At 44.2% G+C, this 20280-nt stretch overlaps 1 protein-coding gene across 6 annotated transcripts in view; it reads right to left on the bottom strand.

Moving 5' to 3' along the window:
• KCNMA1 (potassium calcium-activated channel subfamily M alpha 1) overlaps positions 1-20280 on the bottom strand; it is a 710872-nt gene that overhangs the window by 124120 nt on the left and 566472 nt on the right. For all 6 annotated transcript variants that reach the window (XM_045783283.2, XM_045783284.2, XM_045783288.2 and 3 more), the window contains exons 16-18: positions 19092-19160; positions 9756-9842; positions 3336-3412 (exon numbers count right to left, since the gene is read on the bottom strand). In XM_045783283.2, the coding sequence (XP_045639239.1) occupies positions 3336-3412; positions 9756-9842; positions 19092-19160 (233 nt within the window). The remainder of the gene's footprint in view (positions 1-3335; positions 3413-9755; positions 9843-19091; positions 19161-20280) is intronic.

The following is a 20280-nucleotide window of genomic DNA, read 5'->3' as shown; positions in this document are numbered from 1 at the left end:
AGTGAATGGGGAGGTGGGGGTGGGGGTGGAAGGAGAAGAGCGAGGTTGGGAGGGGAGGGTTAGGAAGGTACGGATAAAGACCAATGACTGTCATCAGCTCTGCTCTCATGGAGGTGTATCAGTCTAGGGTGAATTATCAACACCTGGCCTAAAAGGTTTGGACGAATGACTGTGTGAGTGAGCTGCCCTCTCTGACTTAGGGCGTGGGCAATGTGCACTCTGAGGCACAGGAACCCCCCCGGCCCCAATGCATTAGTCACAGTTCTAGCTCCTTCTAATGAAAGTTTCTTTGCAACCAAAACCTATCTTCCCCAATTTCCTGGCTTCCCTGGTATGCATGGGGAGGTTCATGTTTAATAATTCACTTTATTCTGACCACCCTTACACATGCACATCTGCATCCTGCCATCTATAACACAGGCTGCTGTGGCCTTTTAATTAGGAAGAGCAATATTTGGACAATTTTGATTGTTATCAAACATTAACCTCACAGCCAGAGGCCTCTATGAGATGAGGAGCCCAAGAGGGAAGGGAGTACAGAGAGACAGGGGCAAGACCCCTATCACACTGGCTTGGCTTTGGGAGACAGGCCTTCCATGGCAATCCATGCCATGCATGGTGAGAGATCATACCCTTCACTGGCTGAACCAGCTTTAAGGGGAAGGAAGATAATAAAATTATTTCAAGTAATTATGTGCCTCTCCCTCTAGGATGAAGTTAAAGTCAGCCGTTGTTTGCTTGCCTGGAACCAGAGTGGAACAATATCTTAGAGGCCTTTTCCTCATCCCTAGGGACTTCAAAGCTTTCTGCTGAGTTCCACGGCAGTGCCTAGGAGGAACCTTCTAGCATCAGAGCAGGGGTCAGAAACACTTTCTCTCCATTATTCCACCTTCTACCTTTGCCTGCCTGGAGGCTGTTCTCTCTCCAGTCACCACGGAGACCATCTAATACAGGAACTGATGTTGTGTCCTTGCTCAAAATCTCCCAACGGCTGTATCAGTCATAGGACTGCCCCCTGCCTTCCTCTCTGACCTTGTTTCATTCCACTCTCTTCCCAGTCCCACCAGCCCCACTGGCCTTTCCTTCTTTCCTTCCTTCCTTCCAACACTTCAAACTTATTCCTGCCTCTTGACCTTTGCCCCTGCTCTTCAGCCAACCTGGACAGGGTCTCAGCTTCAATATCACCTTCCAAGACAGGCCTTCCAGACCTTTCTGGCTAAAGCAGAATCCTGACAAGTTCCCCATACCCTCAGGCAGCCTCCTCTATCTGCATTTAATGGTTTCTATGATCATTTTTTGTCTCCATTCATTAAAGTGAAGGCTTCAGGAGAACAGTGATGTTACCTTGTTCACCCCTCTATCCCTGGCACCAAAAATCCACGTGGCACAAAGAAAGTACTCAGCAATATGTGGATGGCTAATCAATAAGTCAATTTCAGTGGTACCCCACGGGACCAGGTTCTTTGGCAGATATCTGGTCATGAATAATTGGCCTTGGCACTCTCCTGCATTTCCCAACCCCTCTGCTACAAGAGCTTCCTAGAAAGGAGTTGACCCTTTTGTATTTGTTACTCTCATTTCCTTCCACTTTGGGGTACTGTGTTCCTCTGATGGAAATGATCTGGGGGATGCCTGGTCAGCCAAGCTGTGTTTCTGTGTTCACAACCAACCAAGAAGGGCTGGGTTAGATGGCCTGATAAGGATGGCCTTTTGTGTCAATGACTCAGGGGGCTTGGAAGTGCAGTGGGTTTGTTCTGGGCCTTACACACCCTTAGATGCTCCCCTTAGGTTATCAGAATCAGAATTCTTAGACCTCAAGAACTTAGCATCTCTTTGACTGCGACCTTGATAAATGTTCATCTTAGTAAGGTGTCAGAGCTGGGGTGAATGGAGCCATGTGTATTCAGTCAGCAGAGAAAGCAAAACAATGGGCCTAAGCTGCCCCAAACTTGGGAACCAGCCTGAGGATTTCTACAGAAACTGCTCTGGACCAAGAATGCTCCCATGGGGATTTGCCTAAGAGACCGAGCGTCTTCACGCCCCAGCAGAGTAATATTTATATCTTACTGGTTTGGGGTTACTGTGTCCCCCTTCGGGAATGCAGTGAAAAAAGCCCTTGCTTTGGTTGGCATATCCCAGGAATAGTGCTTTTCTATCTGGTTTCCGCTTTTGAAAAAGTATTTTATGGGGCAATCTTTCATAACTGTGCTCTACTCATCACACCCAAGGTCATTGCCTTGCCCTTCTCTCTTGCAAAAATGATTAGAGCACTAAGTGCACAGCATGGGAAGGCCTGTGGGTGAGACTAAACCCCTGTCTGGTGGGTCTGCGTGACTCTTAGCAATCTCATCCTCCCACTAAACTTGAAGACTTACTTTCCTCTTTTTGTAAAATGGAATTAATAACATCCTCTGACAATTACCCAGGGTTAGGGTGAGGATCAAAGAAAATAATGATCATAAATAAGGAGCTCTAAAAACACCAAGTCACCATAGGAAGGAAGGCATCATTATTATTGTTTTCTTTAGGGCCGTGAACAATTTCTATTAGGCAATGCAACGCAACTGCTGCAAGAGGCATGGCCTTCTCGAGGCACGCCTACTTTAAGTCCTGGTTTCTCGGGAGCTCATGATTCAACTTTCCTGACTTACCATATCTTTCTCAAGAGGTCCTATTGACAAGCTGCTTTGGAAGAGATTTGAGACAGGATACGCCAGAAGCTAATGAGCCCGATCGAGTCTACCCCAAGGAGCAATAATGGTGTTTGAGGTTGGTTATTGGAGCAACGGCAAATAAAGCTGATTGGTAATGGCCACGTTCTCTTCCTGGGCCAGTCTGAGGGTACTACAAGGGAAAACTCGGGATCTTGGTATCAATCCTTGCCGCAGTCCCAAATGGAAAGAGAATCAGCTCCCATTTGGGCGACAGCGTCTTCGGACTCAGTTTCCCTTTCAGCCCTAGTATAACCCTCTTCACACTTGGTGGTCCCACATCCGCTGGAAATCACTATGCAAAAATCTTCCCTCCTCCTTGGTCTTAGCTGTCCTCCTTTTCATACACCATCTGACTACATTCAAGTGGACACAGCCTCCCTTCAGGGTCCAGAGGTGAGGGGTAGGCACTAGGTTCACTCAAAGGTGTTGATGGTGGTGATTTTTCATCCTCTGCTCTAATAAAGTGAGGACAGGCATTTTTTCATGTCTCTTTAAACTGCTGGGTGAAACATAAACATATTCAAGAAACCTCTTGATGTTTAGTGTTTCTTTAATAGGAAAAGGAGAAGGGAAACAGAATTGGGGAAAGGGAAGGGGGAGGGGGAAAGAAACACTACTTACGCCGTTTGCAGCCGCATTTTTTTATTCTTTTGGGATCTGTGATGTCATCATGACAGGCCTTGCAGTAAAAAAATGCCCTGGAGAAAGAGAATGGAAAAACTGACACATTTCATAATCCGCCCGAATGAAACGAGCACCACATTTCCTCCGCCGTGATGCCAAATTAATGAAACACGCCAGCACTAATTTCCTTTCATCTTTTGAAAGGTTTAGACGTTTACGGACGGAAATGTTTGTTGCAAGACCTTTTATTTCAAACACAGGATTCTGCAATTTGAGTTAGTGCTTCTTTTAATAAACTTTCCTTTGAAAAGGAACTGGGGGAATGGCTGCCGATGGGACAGCCTGGGTCTGCTGGCTCGTCTTTCGTTTCTGAGCACAGCATTCAGTGCTGCTTTTCAGAACACGCGGGCAACCAGCCCCAGGCCCTTGGTGGGGAAGTTGAATCCGTCCGCGAAACCCTCGCCGTCTGGTCAGATATTTATCGAAGGGGCCACAAGGATCAAGTTCCACCGTCAAATAAACACATTAGCCTTGTCACTCGGAAAGCACATTTCTTTCCAAAGTGAGAGAGGTTAAGGAGGAAGATGGCAGGGAAAGACAAAAGTGGTGAGTCAAAGGGGTCCTCTGTCAAATTTCTTCTGGCATTTCATAGCCCATATTTGGTCTCAAACTGGAAGAACCAATTCCCACACTCTCCAGCCCAGAGAACATGTAATAAATGGAGGTTTTCTTCTCATGGTAAAGCACGGCTCAGCTGAGCACTGCAACGGGGTGGGCAGAGAGCACTCGAGGGTTGGGTACCCAGTGGAAGCAACCAACAAGAAAACCCCCTCGACTAACTAAAGTGTCAAGCTGTGATTACCAAGCATATCGGCTGTGTCAAAGATATTCTGGATGAGACAAAACAAGATCATTCAAGCACAGTACGCATAGGACCTAGAACAGCACTGGAGGCCTATATCCTTTCGGGACAAGGGATTACTGGGATAAAATTCACTGGAACAACCTTACAAGCTCTGGGTATGGGGACTAACAAAATCCTTGGCTTCACCACTCCCAACGTGAAATTGAATGCCAGGGATAAACATGGTCTTCCCTTGACCAAGATTACAAAGAAAGAAACACAACTCTTGACTGTTCTATTCCTAGGTTCCTTCATGTTTTCACAGGCCTTGCACATGATTGGCATCAGGGGGAAACCAATATTAAGACTTTGGGATCTGGAAGAGATTTTGGAGGTCCCCAAGACTCAGTGTCCTCATTTGTAAATTGAGGAGGTTGTCACAACCTGCCCAAAGTCATCCTGTGCTGGGCTTGGCCGGCCCCAGGACTTCTAAATCTAAGCCCAATGCTCTTTCTGCCCTAGCTTCTCAATCACTATTTCTTTAAATACCAGTGTTCATCCATCTTGCAAAAAAGAAAAAAAGAAAAAAGAAAGAAGAAAAGAAGAAAAGAAAAAAGAAGAGAAAAGAAAAGAAAAAAGGTAGCTGACTATTTGCTCTGAGTGGCAATGTGACTAAGAAAGGGGAATGGAGGAAGCCATTTTGTTTCCACCATTTTCTCCCCCACTTGATGCTCCTACATATAGTAACAATAACAATAACAGGGAACATTTATAGAGCACAGACTATAGGCCAGGAGCTATTCTAAGCACTTTCTAAGAATTAATGAATTTGATCCTCAAACAACCCTTTGAAGGAGTAATGATTATTATCTCTGTTTTATAGATAAGGAAACTGAAGCACAGGGAGGTTCTATGACCTGTCCAAGGTCACACAGAGCCAGGATTCAAGTCCACACAGCCTAGTTCCAGAGCTCAAGGTCTTAAAGACATCTCTAATAAAGAGATGATGAAATAGTGATAAGTCTGAGTAGATCGTTGAGAAGATCAAGTGGATTACTTCATGAATTAAAGCTAGATTCTGAAAATAAAGGTAAAGTTAACGAGTGAGATGGGGCCAGGGAGCGGGGGGGTGGGGGTGAGTGGGGGTGGGGTCTCTGGTCTGCAGTCCTGGAGACACCTCCCCCACCCAGAAGGAGCACAGTATCTAAGCTCCAGCTGAGTTTTGCCAAGTGGCACTTCTTTGCAAGCACCATGCTCTTCCCCACACATCTCTGTCTCTCTCATACTTACCTGGCAAAGCCCCCACTTTACTGCACACCTGCACCTGAGCAGCTGAGCTCAGGAGAGGGAACACAACTCTGCTGACTGACCTCACTTCAAATCCACGGCCATGGATTCCAGAGCACTTTTCACACCCCTCAGGCCTACTGCATATGCCCTCCTTCCACCTCAACCCTCTCTGCTCTCCTTCCCACTTCCTCTTCTGCTCACCCCACCCCTTCCCCAAGTGGCCCTTGGCTGGTGACCTTAACACACGCACCATCAAGAAGACCAGATCCATACCCTGGAAAGCTGGTCTTTAGGGTCTCCTTGTCCTCTGGTTTCCTGTTGTGTTCGGCCAATGGGAAGAGCCAGCAGGAGACTGGAGGATGGGAAGGGAGAGTTCCTCCCTGCTGGGTCATGAATTGGTGGTGGCCACATCTCCACACTACAGAGGACTCAGCTCCTGCCAGGCAGCCTTTCGTACGCTACAACCTCTCTCTCAGGTTCTGATAGCTCTCCTTCCCCTGGACTCTGTAGATTCAGGGCTGAGAATGGCTCACCTCTGTTGCTAGCTCTGGGGTGCTTTGCCATCCCCTGTCGGTTCTCTTTAACTCTCTGCCCACAACTTTATATGGTCCCTTCATAAAACTCTCCTCTCTTTTCTCATTTGGGTATGTCATCTGTTTCTGGCCAGGACCCTCCCTGATACGGCACCCAAACTGACACCTCCAGCCTTCATCTTTCCCCCCAAACTCCAGAATCTTAGCTCTAACTGCCTTTATGACCATCTTTATGTGTATGTTCAGTTACATATCGCCTACTTAACATAGCCAAATAGAAGTCTTAATTTCCTACACCCCAAACTTGCTCCTCTTCTAGCTTTCCCCATCTCAGTAAGGTGGGGAACCCCTATCCACCCAATTGCATAAGCTCCAAGTCTAGGCTTCATTCTTGATTCCTCTTTTTCCCCCTCACTTCTTACATGCAGTCCACCAGTGGGCCCTATAGATCCTCTAATAAAATATATTCTGAATCAGTCTCCCTTCTCTGCACCTCCACTCACCAGTCTAGCCCACGTTACTGCCCCTCGCTTACACTATGCAGTCTCCCGTCTCTGGGCCCCTCCCCTATTGCACTACATCCCATTCTTTATAATGGAGGGGAGAGACCTTTCAATAAGGTAATCAGACTACAATACCCCCAGCTTAAAACCATCAATGACTCCATTTTATAACAACCCAACCCCTCTATCAAGTCCTACGGGAGCCAGCCCGGCCTTTCTCTTTTACCTCGTCATCCCACACTACTCCCTCAGACACACTTTCCTTCCCTGGGCTCCCTGCACACAACATTGTCCCCACCTTGTCTCCTCTTCCCTTCTGATCCTTGTATGATGGGCTCTTTCCCATCACCTCCATCTCTGCTCAAATGTGGCTCCTTCGGAGCAGCCTTCACTTACGCCCAATCTAGATCGGTGACCCAACTGCATTAATTCTTTGGTTAATGTCCCATAAATAATCAAAACTGCAATTCTCTTCCCCCTAGAACATGAGCCTCTGAGAGCAAGGACTTCGTTGTTCACTACTGCTTCTCTGGCACCTGGTACAGAATATTCTAGAAAGTGAGTGACCTGAAGACATTTGATGGGTGAATGAGTGTGAGAATATTGCCCAGTAATGCTAGATCTGCAAGTTTTTCAGGAGAAACCAGGAATAGGGATTTTACAATAAAAGATGATGATGTCTTCCTCTTGGGAACTCATTTATTTGTTAAAATTGTGAAAATCAAATGAATTCTGTCTGCAAGCCAAACTGAGTCAATGCGGCACCATTTTGTGACTCCTACATCAAAGACTGTGGGCCAAGGTCATTTGAAAAGGAAAACATTTAGTGGCAAGGAACAGGGGACAAAAGACCGAATGTTCACCCCAAAGTGACCTTTCTAAGACTGGAATGGATGCTTTCACTCCTCTTTTCCTAAAACACGGCATCTGAAAGTTTCTGTGAGCTAAAATCCGTTAACTTCTTTGGTTGCTTTTTTGTAGGAGAGGTACACACTCAATCCTGGATCATCAGAATCAGCTTTTTCATTTTTACAAAACTTGTTTCGTTTCATTCAAATCTCCAAGGCCCTTTCTGTGGTTTTCTGCAGTCTTCATCTATTTGAAATCCCCTAACTGACAGCATTTGCTCCGACACATCACACACGACGGAAAATTACAGGCTGCTGTTGTAGCTGATTGTGTCAGCATGTATATGTGAATACCATAAAGCACTGAAATGAGACATATTGCACTCCCTAATACAGGAGGTAATTTGTTTTTTGGACTGCCTGGTATTTGTGACATTCATTAGCGAGAGATGCAATAGGAAATAGAATTACACAAATGGGAGCTTCATGTTCTATTTGCTCTCTGGGAGGTACACGTGATCTACGGCGCCGCTGTGCTCCCCAGCTCCCCCGTACATGGGGTTGAGACGTGGCTGGTGTGTCTCGCAGTCTAGATGTGAGCACAACCTTCTGTTCCAGGGAACTCGGTGGGGGTGGAGGGGTCTTCCATCCCATTCATCCCCCCTTCCGCTCAGGTGAACCCAGTTCTCAAGGTACTCCTGAAGAACAGTCAGATCCATGAACTGGATAAGAAGATTTTCTGTCCCCATCTGAATAATGGCAATTCTTTCCCAATTTGTACTAGTAAATTTAAGCTTTTAGATAGCTCAGTTTAAAGAATTTTTCTTTTTTGTTGTTGCTTTTTTGGTTTTGTTTGTGTTTTTTGGCTTTTTTGTTGTTTGTTTTCTTTTTTTTTTTTTGGTTTTGTTTTTGTGGGGGGGTTGTTTTGTTTTGTTTTGTTGTTGTTATTATTATTGTTTTGCTTCTCCACCCCATTTTTTCCCCCCTAAAAGCTTTTATAACTAGTATGGTTAGTTTGTAGGAGTGGATGGAGAGGAAAAAGTTAATAGGCATCAGCTGTCAATTATGCTAGCTCTGTGCTCAGCATGTCAGGCTCACCTCTTGGCAGATAATTAAGAAGGTAAGCTCTGGCACTGGACTGCCTGGCTTTACTACTCACTAGCAGTGGGGCTTTGGGCAAGTTAGTTCACCGATCTGCACTCAGTCTCCTCATGTGGAAAATGAAAATAGTAACGCTACCTATCCCACAAGGCCGTTGAGAGGATGACGTTGAGTTCATGGTACCTGGTACTTAAAGCAGGGCTGCACATATTAAACTCTACATAAGAATTGGCTTATAAATTTGGTAAGAAAGTGTGGGTTTGGGAAAGGGAAAGACCATTTCCAATCTGGGCTCTGCCACTTGCTTATGTGCTGTATAACCTCGGACAAATCATTTATCTCAACTTTACAGATGAGGAAACCAAAGCCCTGATGGTTTTAGAAGACTCACCTTATGAGGTTATTCTGAGGACTAGCAAAAATGAACGTGGAACACTTAGCACAGGCCTGGCTTTGAGTGGGAACTCATTGCATGAAAACAATAGGCTTCCATAAATAATTATAGACCTTTCGCAATTAATCATTTATTTGAAATATTTTAAGTAACATAATTGTTAAAGTGAGTGACCTGACTGTTGGAGCCACATTTTCTGCTAATAAGTTTTTCATAGTTCATAGGATAGACTCAAATATAACAATATTCCATGGTGTTCTCCAAAGAGCCCTATGATTCCTGAGCTGCTTAAACAGGTTTAAGGATACTAACAAATGTGTCATAAAACATTGAGGTCAATGAAATCCTGGGCTACACCTCAGAGGCTTAAGAATTGAACCTGACAACTTCAACTACTTACCTAGAAGGCCATAAATAATTGAATATTTCATCTGAAATTAATCCAAACCTCTTGAGATTCCATTTGGTACTTAGATTAGAAAGCTGCTAATACTCAAGTACATTTGCCTGGATATTAGGTCAAGAGTACTAGACAAGGAACCAGTTGTCCTCTGTTGTGTTGTTCTGAGTCATCAAGAATCAGGATGACCCTGAACAATCACTTCAATTCTCTGGGACTCAGTTTCCTCCCTTGCAAAATGAAGGAGCAGTGAACTAGGCCCTCCCAGTTCAAAAAGGTTATTACTCTCATTCAAAGATGTGAAATCAATTACATGAAGAGAAGTTCATGGAAGCATTTGAAAGCAGTCTCTTCTTCCTAAGACTTGACACCACTGATACCCATGGACACGTTAAGAAGTTTTGGGGTTAGGGCCCTATACATATTGAAAGCATTCCCATCATGGTGGATCTAAGAAGTCTGTGGCCGGGTCAGAAAGGAAGGCAGATAAATATGAACTCTTACCTTTTAACTTCTTTGGCATCGCTTGCGATGAAAAATCCTAAAGTACCTTCTTGGATCTTAAGATGGTTTCCAGGATTAATTAATATACTGCTCAGTGAACAAAAACAAACAAAGAAGACATATTTGTGAGGTCATGTTCTGAATAAAACCTTGAAGGCTACACTGTACTGTTAATTTTATAGGGGGCCCACTAGTCTAATGCTTTCCCAAAGATGTTGTCTGGAGCTTGATGTCCGCAGTCCCAGATATTTAAGTGGACAATGCCATCATGAAGCTCTTCTGCTCAGTTCCCAGGTGGGCATACTCCCAGTTGCAGAAATCAAAGCACATCTAGGTTTCAGGGCTGGGGGTGTATAATGGGGTTGCCACCACGGGCTTCTGATCTGATATGTAGCCCTCCGGAAACTTCTGTTGATGGTCAACAGTGAATGTTATTGGTCTAATAAAGCTATTGCTATAACAATTTTCCATTAGATGACAGAGCATTAATGGGACCCCTATATGCATCCAGAAACATACACATATACATGTATTACTGCAGGGAATGGTACACGACACCCGTAACCAATGCAGAAGCAAATATCACATCTGCACGACGTTGGTAAAGACATGTAAGTGGACTCCCGAGTGCAGCCTATGTAGAATGACTTGGATCGACCCAAACAGTGAAAAAGAAAAATGCCAGCAGTTGGAAACGATTCCAGTCTGCTTTTACCAAAATGCATGGGAGCGTTTGAATAAGTGTGTGTCTGGTACATCCTGATAGGGGCAAACTGTAATTATAAAACAAATGCAAATTATCCCTTAAAAAAACTTCCCCTTGCAGGGAAGTACGGACTTAAATAGACACTGTCCTATTTCAAAGTGTTATAAATAGATTAGCTGACCAAGTTGTGTTTGCACTGACAAAAGAGATATATGTATCCGAATCTAATAAATGGGTGAAACAAACAAGTTTAATTTGCTGTAGATCAAGAACAGAATGCAGGAATGTATTATAAAGAGACTAAAAGGCTGTGGGCTTAATGGACAGGGAATTTAGGTATTCTGGATGCAGCCATAGATACAACAGAGGTGTTCTCTGATCTGAAAAGCTGGCTTTAAGGTAATAGATGCTTGGAATCAGGTTAAAGGAAGTCCTCAACTGCCTAAGACAATAAAAATGGAGGATGGTAATTAACATGTAATTTTTTTACTGCTGGCAAAACTGTTTCAGGAAAGTGCTGTGGCCACAACAGAGTGATGCGTCTGTAGCAATACAGGAAGGACCCAGGTGAACTTTTGTTCTGCCGGGAGGACTCAGAGTGGATCATTATGGCAAAATAATTGTTTGTGGTCGCAAGAACATCCACTATTACCCATAACGAGACCTGACAGAAGGAAACCAATCCTGTGTCATCACTGTTATTAACACTAAATAATAGACAGGGACCACGATGATTGGTCTGTTGCCTGGAACCACAGGCAACAATGAGATTCTTCACAAATCAGGAAGCAGCAGACCACACTAATAGCAACAGCTTGCAATGGGCAGCGGCCCTGGACAGGCACCTCCTAATTACCCCCCTGCCAATTCTTTACATCGGTTTAACAGCCCTCTGACTTCTCATGATCATGAGGCGAAAAGGGTCAGAGCTTATACAGTTTAGGTGGACTCCTTTTTCAAAGCCAATTAAATGTGGTGTCGTAGAAAAGCAGAATTCTGGACTCTGCACACTTTCTTACCCCCTTTGCTGTAAGGCGGTACTTGTATGCCCTGGCTCCGCAATCAGAAACTGCGCCCAAATTCCAGGATCCCCTTTTAGTAGCTGTCTGGCTTTGGGCAAATTACTAAATCTCCCTCAAACTCAATACCCTCACCTACAATGAGGATGATGATCAGAGTCTTTCTTCAGAGGATTAAGCAAGATGATGCACTAAAGGCTCGATGCGTATTGGTTATTGTTACTTTCATTATCTATTACTGAAAAAAGGGCCAAAAGTGGATTTCGTTTTCAATGGAATTAGATTTTCTTTAGCTGGCCCCATGGAATGGATCACAGGTCTTCTTATCAAAATATCCCGTTCATAATAAGACGAAGGTACAGGGTGAAGAACTGTACATTTCAGAATAATGTACAAGGACATACATGGAAAATTCTGGGTCTGTATGGTGTCTAAGGAAGCTAGTTCCTTAAAGCTGGAAAAATCTACATTTTGATATGTACTTATATAAGAGCGTAAAAAAAAAAAGCTTCTGAGTGAAAAAAAAATCCTATCATGATTTCAACGATGCACTTCAAAAGGGGAAATTTGACACTCATCAATGTCTTGGTGACATATATGTGCAAAACAAGCCTTGCACAGAATCCTTTTTCACATTATGTGCTTCATTAATTGCACTCCAGTGATCAAGCCCACTGTGTCATGGGAGGAAGACAGTGATAGCAAGCTTCCTAAAGTTTCTTTTCATTTCCTCTGTTCTTTATCAACAGTGAACAAGAATTGGCTTACGATGAGAATTTGGGATTGTCATTTCAGAGACAGCAGGTTGAGATCATTTATTATAGCCCGCGAGCCTGCTTTCGTCAAGCTAGTGCGGTGGAGGGGAAAGATCTGGGGCGCTGATGGAAGGCAGATTTGTGTTCGAATCTGTTTCTCTGCCAGGGCCAGTTAAGCGAGCAGGTGCATGTGTCAGGTCTAGAAGTTCAGACCCTGGCCTGGGGCATGTGGGTGCCCCTCAGCCTCGCTCTCCTCCTCTGTGAAATGGAGTGAATAATCTCTAGCTTATGGTGTCACTAAGAGAATTCAAGTACATACTATGTGCTGAGCGACTGCCACATAGTAGATCCTTCATGCATGGTCACAATAAAAGTAAGCATGGTTATTAAAACAACTAAATGAGACGCAAACAGTCCCTCACGTGGTCTCAGCTCTCCATTTTGTCCTTGGTGCAAATAAATTACCAAGAGGCCCCCTATTGGCATTTGAAAGACCTTTCTACTGATCGCCGTATCCAAAACATTACAGCCCTCTACAACATCTGGAGATGGGCTAATTTGGACTGGCTTTTGGCTGCAGAGTTGAGTGTCTCTCTGTTCCTCAAAACTTCAGCACCCCCAAGGACATCACTGCCCACGTGAATTCCAGGGTGCCTTCTCGTTCTCTTTTGCAGAGGGCTTAACGAGGAGTAAGAGGCTTTAAATCATCTCTTTACATCCAGATCAGGCTAAGGCAGCCTTCTGGGTGGGAATTGAAAGAAACAGCCCAGATCTTGAGAATAATGAAGGAAAGAAATCTAGATACATAAGAATCTTCACTGTGCTAGATTCCGCTCAGGTATTTAAGGGTTTGCTTAGGGAAACATGTGGCCCTGATTCCAGGGCCCACTGCATATTATACTCTCTATGTAAGGGTACAAGGTTTCAAAGACTCTTTGAGGAAACGTGTTACTCTCTTTAATACTGTAGACGTTAAGTCTCCTATACACATTCCAAATCTAGAAAATTTAAATAAAATGTTAATCCTCCTCTTTTTGAAAATATAAAAAAGATAAGGATCCTAGACAGAAGTAATTTTTTCCCCAGAGAAGTGCCTACTACCCTCAGAATATGTTATTGACCTCCTGCTGGGCATATGTATATCTTCCCAAAGGTCTTTGATCTCTTAAAAGAATATCCAACGTTAAGTCTGTTTTGTTCTTATGACTTCCAGAAGTCTCCCTCCTTGTGTATCACATTAAATCAGTCCTTGGCTCCAATTTTGTCTAATTCACTAGTTTATCAGAGATAAACTTCAAGATGTGTCATGTGAAGAATCAAGAAAATCTCTAAGCAAAAGTCTATACATCAATTAGCAGAATTCTAATAGGGACATCTTCTTGGCAGAGATGGACTTTCCCTCATTTCAAGGAACATATAAATTATCCTCTTTCTTCTATGACCTTGCTAATTTCAACAGAAAACGTTCAGTGGCAGCTGGAGGCAAAGGGCTTATGTAGCTCCTTCCCCAAGGATTCTTGCTCTCTCTTTTTCTTTGGCTCTCAGACTACTTTTGTATCAAGACTGATTCTTTGGCTCCTCGCCCACTAAAAGGAAACACATACATATTTTCTGTGGGGAACCCACAGTTGAAAAAGAGGAGTGAAAAGCATGATCATTTTTTATTTATTTTTTGTAAATAATTTTCTCATAGTAGCCAGCTTAGAGCCCTGTATGCAATAGGCACTTTTGAACTATTTGTGGAATGAATGAAAAATAAAAATCATGGGTCTCGGCTCCAAAAGTGTTCCTTTTCCTCTCTAGTAAGGAGAAAGGTAGTCTCAACTGTTCTTTCAAAGACCGAGGGGCAATTCTTCTCAGTCAGGCCTACTAAAGAAGCCACCGCACCTTTTCTAGGGGATTGGCAAATGAGCTAACAACCTCCCAGATACACTAAGCACAAAAATGTAAATATACAAATACATAAACAGCTAGCCACCTGGGAAGTAGGAGGAATTGATTTCAATATTGAAAGCACCATTCACTTGGAGTTGAAATAGGTTTCCAAACGAAAACACCAGAACATAGAACTGGCTAGCAGGGTTCAGTTCAACAGAGAACTATCCCTGTCAGGTTCCTCTGGGAGGGGAGTTCCAGGTCTCAAGCTACAATGCATTTCATTGTACATGTCTTGCTAAACTTTAGTCAAGTTGGAGATGTGGGGCTTGATGGGGCAAAATGATTTATTCCTTCTCTCCACCACTTATGCATAACAACTAGGAAACATCTACTTATTCCTTCTTCGATCATCATAAACTTTACTTGTTTGCTGTTTTTGGAGACAACCAATGATGAATAGTCCAACCGAACCATATTTTTTAAGGGAATCTTTTATCCGTTATGGGTAAATATGACAGGTGTGTATTTCTCCTCCCCCACCCCCCAATTTTTGGTAGGTGTAATGTACCATTCCCCGAACAATGACAAAATTATCAGTCACATGAGCATAGAGTTTGTACTGGATAACATGATAATTATATCTGTGTCTAGCAAGCTAATGGGACTTCATTAACTAAAGCAAGGGAATAAGAACCATCTAAGACTTCAGTTCATGCCGTGCCCAGATGAATCACGCCACTGGGGAGTGGCCTCTTTGACCACACATGGTCATGTATGATTTCTATGGGGTGGGACTTTGAGCCAATTGTTTCCCCTCTCAGGAGCACGACTGCCCTGCAGTGTATGGGCTGTGTTAGGGCACAGCTGACAGAAACCCCAAATCTCAAATCTTATTGCCTTTCTGGAACTTTTCATTTTTTCTGGGCCTTCAAATATATGCTGCTGGAGTCCCACACAACTAGACACACACACTTCTACTTAGAGAACATAGGTAGGAGACACAGTGTGTATTCCATGCTTCAATAGACTTGAGTTCAGTCCGCTCACGCAGAGACAGCGTAGTAAAGATTGCTCCCAGTCGGTCAGACTCAAATGCCTGCCACTGCGGTCCGCCAATGAGATGGGCAAGGAATTGTTTAGCCTGAACCCATCACAATGATTTGAGAAATGGCATTTAGAAATATATTTGGCACAAACAGAAAACAGTAGCCAGAGGGGATGGGGAAGAGATAGTTCATTTGGGAAGGACAATGGCGGCTATTTGGCTCTGGGAGCAAGCCATGTCACTTTGCGGTACACTTTACAACGAGTCATGCTACGTCACAACATGCCTCCACCACAAGATAAAAGGACTCAAAGGCCAAAAGCCAACAGCAGAGGTGCGACCACTGTGGACCTTTGAAGATGCAAAGTGTTGCAGTAACTTCTCGCAGTTGGATCATATCAATAATACCAAACTGACAGGAAGCCACCTCTATTGTCACACGTCTACTCCAAAAATCACAGAAGAATTGGACTTTGGAAAGAGTTCCCGACAAAGATTCCCACACCACACACACACACACACACACACACACACACACACACACACACAAATTACAAACACGAACACGTGACAGTGATTCCAACCACGGAGAGAAACAACTCTTGAGAAGATGAACACAAAGGCATCTCAATCTTATGTTTTCAACAATACTGTTTTAGAGAACACATTATTGAAAAACTACACTGGAAATATTAACTAAAAAAATTAAAAGAAAATGCTATCAATGAGGATTTGGTCATGCGTCATGCAACAGAAAACAGCAGCAAAACAGGGTGATGTCACACGGTGAAAGCGGAGACACTTCACATAAAGAAATGTGCCCAAGCACACTAGGGAAGAAATAAAGCCATGAGGTCATCTCAATAAACAGTACTCAGGCACTAAATCAATGTGATAGTCTGGCCATTCGGTAGCAGTGTCCTAAGTCTGTAACGAGTACTGCCCAAGAAATAAAATATGCAAGATGTTATCAACAAAATAAGTGTAAGGAAATAAAAAAAGTTGAGTGTTAGTTGAGCTTGGTCTCTGTTTTGTGGATAAAAGGACACGAATCCTGCTCTACAAACGGGAAAGCGGACGCGGGCAGGAGGAAGCACTGGGAATGTGGAAGTGGTATGCAGACAGACGGCACCACAGAGTCTGGTGGACACCAAGACACATCAGGACAGGACAGAAACAGACACCAGGGGCTGGAGAGGAGCACCTCCTTCCCAACGTTGACGGCACTGGTTCCCGTCATTGGTGCCATGACCGAACACAGGGATTGTACCTGTTGGGTGTTTAGGTCTCCTGCAAAGAAGTTAGTGCGTCATCCAAAAGAATCAAGGAAAGCAATATGCTACTTTCAGTGCTGATGTGCTCTAGCTGGAGAGGGGTTTAACTATAAATATATGTATATATGTCAATATACACATATATACTAGACAAGGGAATGAGATTATATGTATGTGTATACATATATATAATCTCTATCTTCCTGAATTCTTGGCAAATGGTTAGTCCTGTGGTTAGCAGTGAAGATAGCGGGTGGGGGTTGGGAGGAAGGTTAACGAAGAGCGCATACCGCTTTCGGCTTCTGCAAAACGACAAGAAAAGAATTTAAAATCAAACAATTTGATAATAAATTGACTGACACCAGAAGGAAAGAAGGAACAAAACCTTTGTTTCAAATTATTTGAAGGATGCATGTGAAAACAAGGTTTTTCAGCAGAGCATGGAAAAACAGCATCATGGGGTAAAACAACGAGGAGATAGTTCAACACAGGCAAGGGGGTGGGAGAGGAGAAGCTGGGCTCTCCGAATTCTAACACCCAGCCACTTAGAAAATGGGAGAGGGAAGGAAATGCGAAATTCTTCAATGAAGGAAAAAAATCAAAATTCTTATCTCGGAAAGGGTCAAAAACGCGATTCTTTTTAGCACGGATATTGTGTTTGAGAAGATCGGTGTTTTCTCGGAGGCATGATCCACATTCCCTCCAACACAAGAACCAATGTGCTTCCACAATGAGACCAAGCCACATGAGAGGATTAAAGTTGGCAACGGCACAGAAAGCCAAAAACAAAGCCAAACAAGTTCTTTGTGCTTTTTCTAAAAGGAAAAAAAAAAAAAAAACACCTAAAAATCTGTATCTATAAATATGGCTTTGTTGAAAACATTTCAGATTTGTGAGTTCATTGGAGGGTCCATCAAAGAAAAGACTTTGTCTTCAGGGAAAGCTCTTAGTCATTTTTCTTAGAATAGTGACAGGAGATTCACACTGAACCATTAACGGGCTTTTTCTCTCCCTCCTTGTGACCAAAAGGTGGCAGGTGGGAGATGACTGGTCAAGGTTCAGGGGGCAGACTCCTGCCATGGAATTATACCAGGATGGTCAAAAGGCACTATTCGCACTAGTACCGCCCATACCATGGCACTTTTCTGAGAGATGCACGAAAGTGATAAAGAAAGAAGGCTGAATTACATAGATTTACTGACGTGGCAACATGAAGAATATCGTTGGCAAAAACCCAGGATACATGTTTCCCCCTCCACAGGCACAGGTGACTACTGGCCACCATGTGGGAAAGCAGTAATCCCAGAAACACCCACTTTATCTGTTGAACATCAAAGAGCCAGGATTCTGGTTCCCATTCTTTTGCACGTAATATTCTTTATTTTGCCAACACAAAAAAGAAAACTGTATCTATACATAATTATTAACTGCCATGGCCATGTTTTACACGTGGCCACCAAATCTACCATTTTTATTTCCTCTTGATTGATCTGGATTTTCCAAAGAGCTTAGCCTTTGATCAGCTTGACCTTGTGAGCAATCTGATCCGGTGGTTAAGGTAACAGAGAACACTGGATTAACTCGCTTACAATCCAGTGTTTTTTGGTTTTGTGTTTTGTTTTGTTTATCAGAGACACAGACTTTACATTTGGAAGTCTGGCTTTATTGAGTCATTCATCCAGATAATGAAAACTCCTTAGATGATGATAGCAGGTACCTCCTAGTCTTGCCCTGCACTCAACATATTAGCACAGGTTGGAGGGGGCATGTACTCTACACTTCGGCAGCCACAGGAAGACTGACTTACCATAGCTAGGAACAAACTTGGATGTCATCTTAGAGGACAAAGGCCCCTGCATTTCTCAATGAGCTCTTTCTTCCAAACCCACTGATAAAAATTGGGGAGCGAAAAAAATCATCTCTATTTTATCTGTAATGCATATAGTCCTGCATCGACAAACTTCCCTGTTAACGGGATGCTTCCTTCTTCCAGCTTGAACTCATATATTGACTGGACTGTTATCTATTTCAACCAGACCCAGTCCCTCATCAGTCTGATCTGCCCATAATTAAGTGCAAAATAAATAAATGAAGAGGGCTCCTGCCTCTGAGCCCACTCTCCTGACTAATTTACATGAAGCTGATATTCTGCCACCTGGATTTCAGTTGCACTGGGAAAAGCACATATGGTACACAATAGGCTGCTTGTAATTTGGCTATCAAGAGAGCTGGTGTGTCCCATCACGGCCCTGCCCCATCTTTGCTGTGAAGGAGGCCACAATCCACCTGCTTCGTGCTCATGGCAGTAAACAGGGGTTTGAAGACGGGGCCTGTCCCTGGTTTTGTGCAGAAAGGGTGAAAAGTGTAAGTTAGCACGGTCAGGTGGAGACCTGGATGCCTCATCCCTATCCTCTGGAGAAACCCTTTCTGAATGCCCAGTGGGGCTTGGGGTCCTAGGTGGGTCTGCGATAGAAGCGGCGGTATCTGGTTGGGCATGCCCCAAGATGTGCCCGAGGGTCAGAGATGTGTCCCATCAGGGGTCCAAGCACATCACTAACGTGTAAGAAAGAAGCCGGGGGGGGGGGGGGGACCGAGCGCTCTGAGAGCACTCTCACCATCTCGTAAATGTCAGCCGGCCGCTGGACTGGGGTGAACTCACCGGCTCTCTCGGTTGGCGGACTTGTACTCAATGGCTATCATCAGGAGCTTGAGCTTCACAAAACACAGCCTGCAACGAGATGGAGAAACTCCCTGTCAGTGCTTCCGAACGGCCAGAGCCACATAACAAACACGGTTACGACCTCTCCATCGCCTGATGCGCTCATTATCCCGGGGACCCTCATTCCACAGTCACTGTGCCAAAGGGAGGGGGTGGGCGCGACACCTCCCCATCTTCCCCATCAAACCTGATTTCTCGCAAGTGATAAGGCGCTGAATGTTCAAAGTGCAAATTGCACTCAGGTCTGGATGTCTAGACACAGACCCCAAGCAGGGATTTGTGCCCGGGGATTTATGCTGGGCCAGATTCATTAGTTACTCAGTCGGGTAGTAAAATGTTAACTGCAGGGGGAGGGAGGTATTTGGAGCAGCTGGACCTGTTATTTGGATTCCATTTCGGTCTTTTGTACAAATGGCTCATATTGTTGTTCTGAGCAGACCCCTGTCTGCTCGGAATGATGGTAATAATCCTTAGCCTCCGTGTAACTGCCCAGCACATGACCGTGGCACCGTCACTCCTGGCCCCATCCGAGCCGCCTCACCTCACCTGCCCAGTGCTCTCGCCCGCTGCCCAGCCCGCTCTGAGGCTGGCTCGTTCCTGCCTCCATGTCTTCACCGAGGCGATTCCTACCCCAATAGCCTTCTCTTTTCCCGACACTTCCTCCCAAGCCCCCATCAAATCCAGGCTTCCTTGCAGCAATTCTGTAGCCCCCGCCACCCTTCCACTTGCCGTCCCCAGGACTCCTCCACCTCCTTGTCTGCCACAACCTCCTTCAGCCCGTCCTCAACTGCCTGCTCCCTAGTGCTGTCTGTGTCTGACCGTCATCTCCTCAGCCAGCGTGGCTCCTTTAAGAGTTCGGGACTTATGCGGCATTCCCTATAGTAATGCCCAGGGAACCACAGACACAGAAGCTCAAAAAATGCACGTTTTCCACTTACAGGGGTTCTAAGAAAATAATAAAAGGTCCAGTGAGGTATTTATGCATAAAGGTGTTCAAGGTAGTAATATTTATACAGAGTAAAAACAAAAAAAAGCAACCTAAATGTCCAATAATAAAGCAATGGTTCAGTAAAGTATGGTACAATATAGTTTTAGCATTCAGAATGACTTTTTGAAGGATATTTCAAGG

Source organism: Ursus americanus, chromosome 6, assembly GCF_024610735.1.
Source record: "Ursus americanus isolate L20-20 chromosome 6, mUrsAme1.1.p, whole genome shotgun sequence".
NCBI lineage: Eukaryota > Metazoa > Chordata > Mammalia > Carnivora > Ursidae > Ursus > Ursus americanus.
This window is presented reverse-complemented; position numbering and strand designations above follow the sequence as displayed.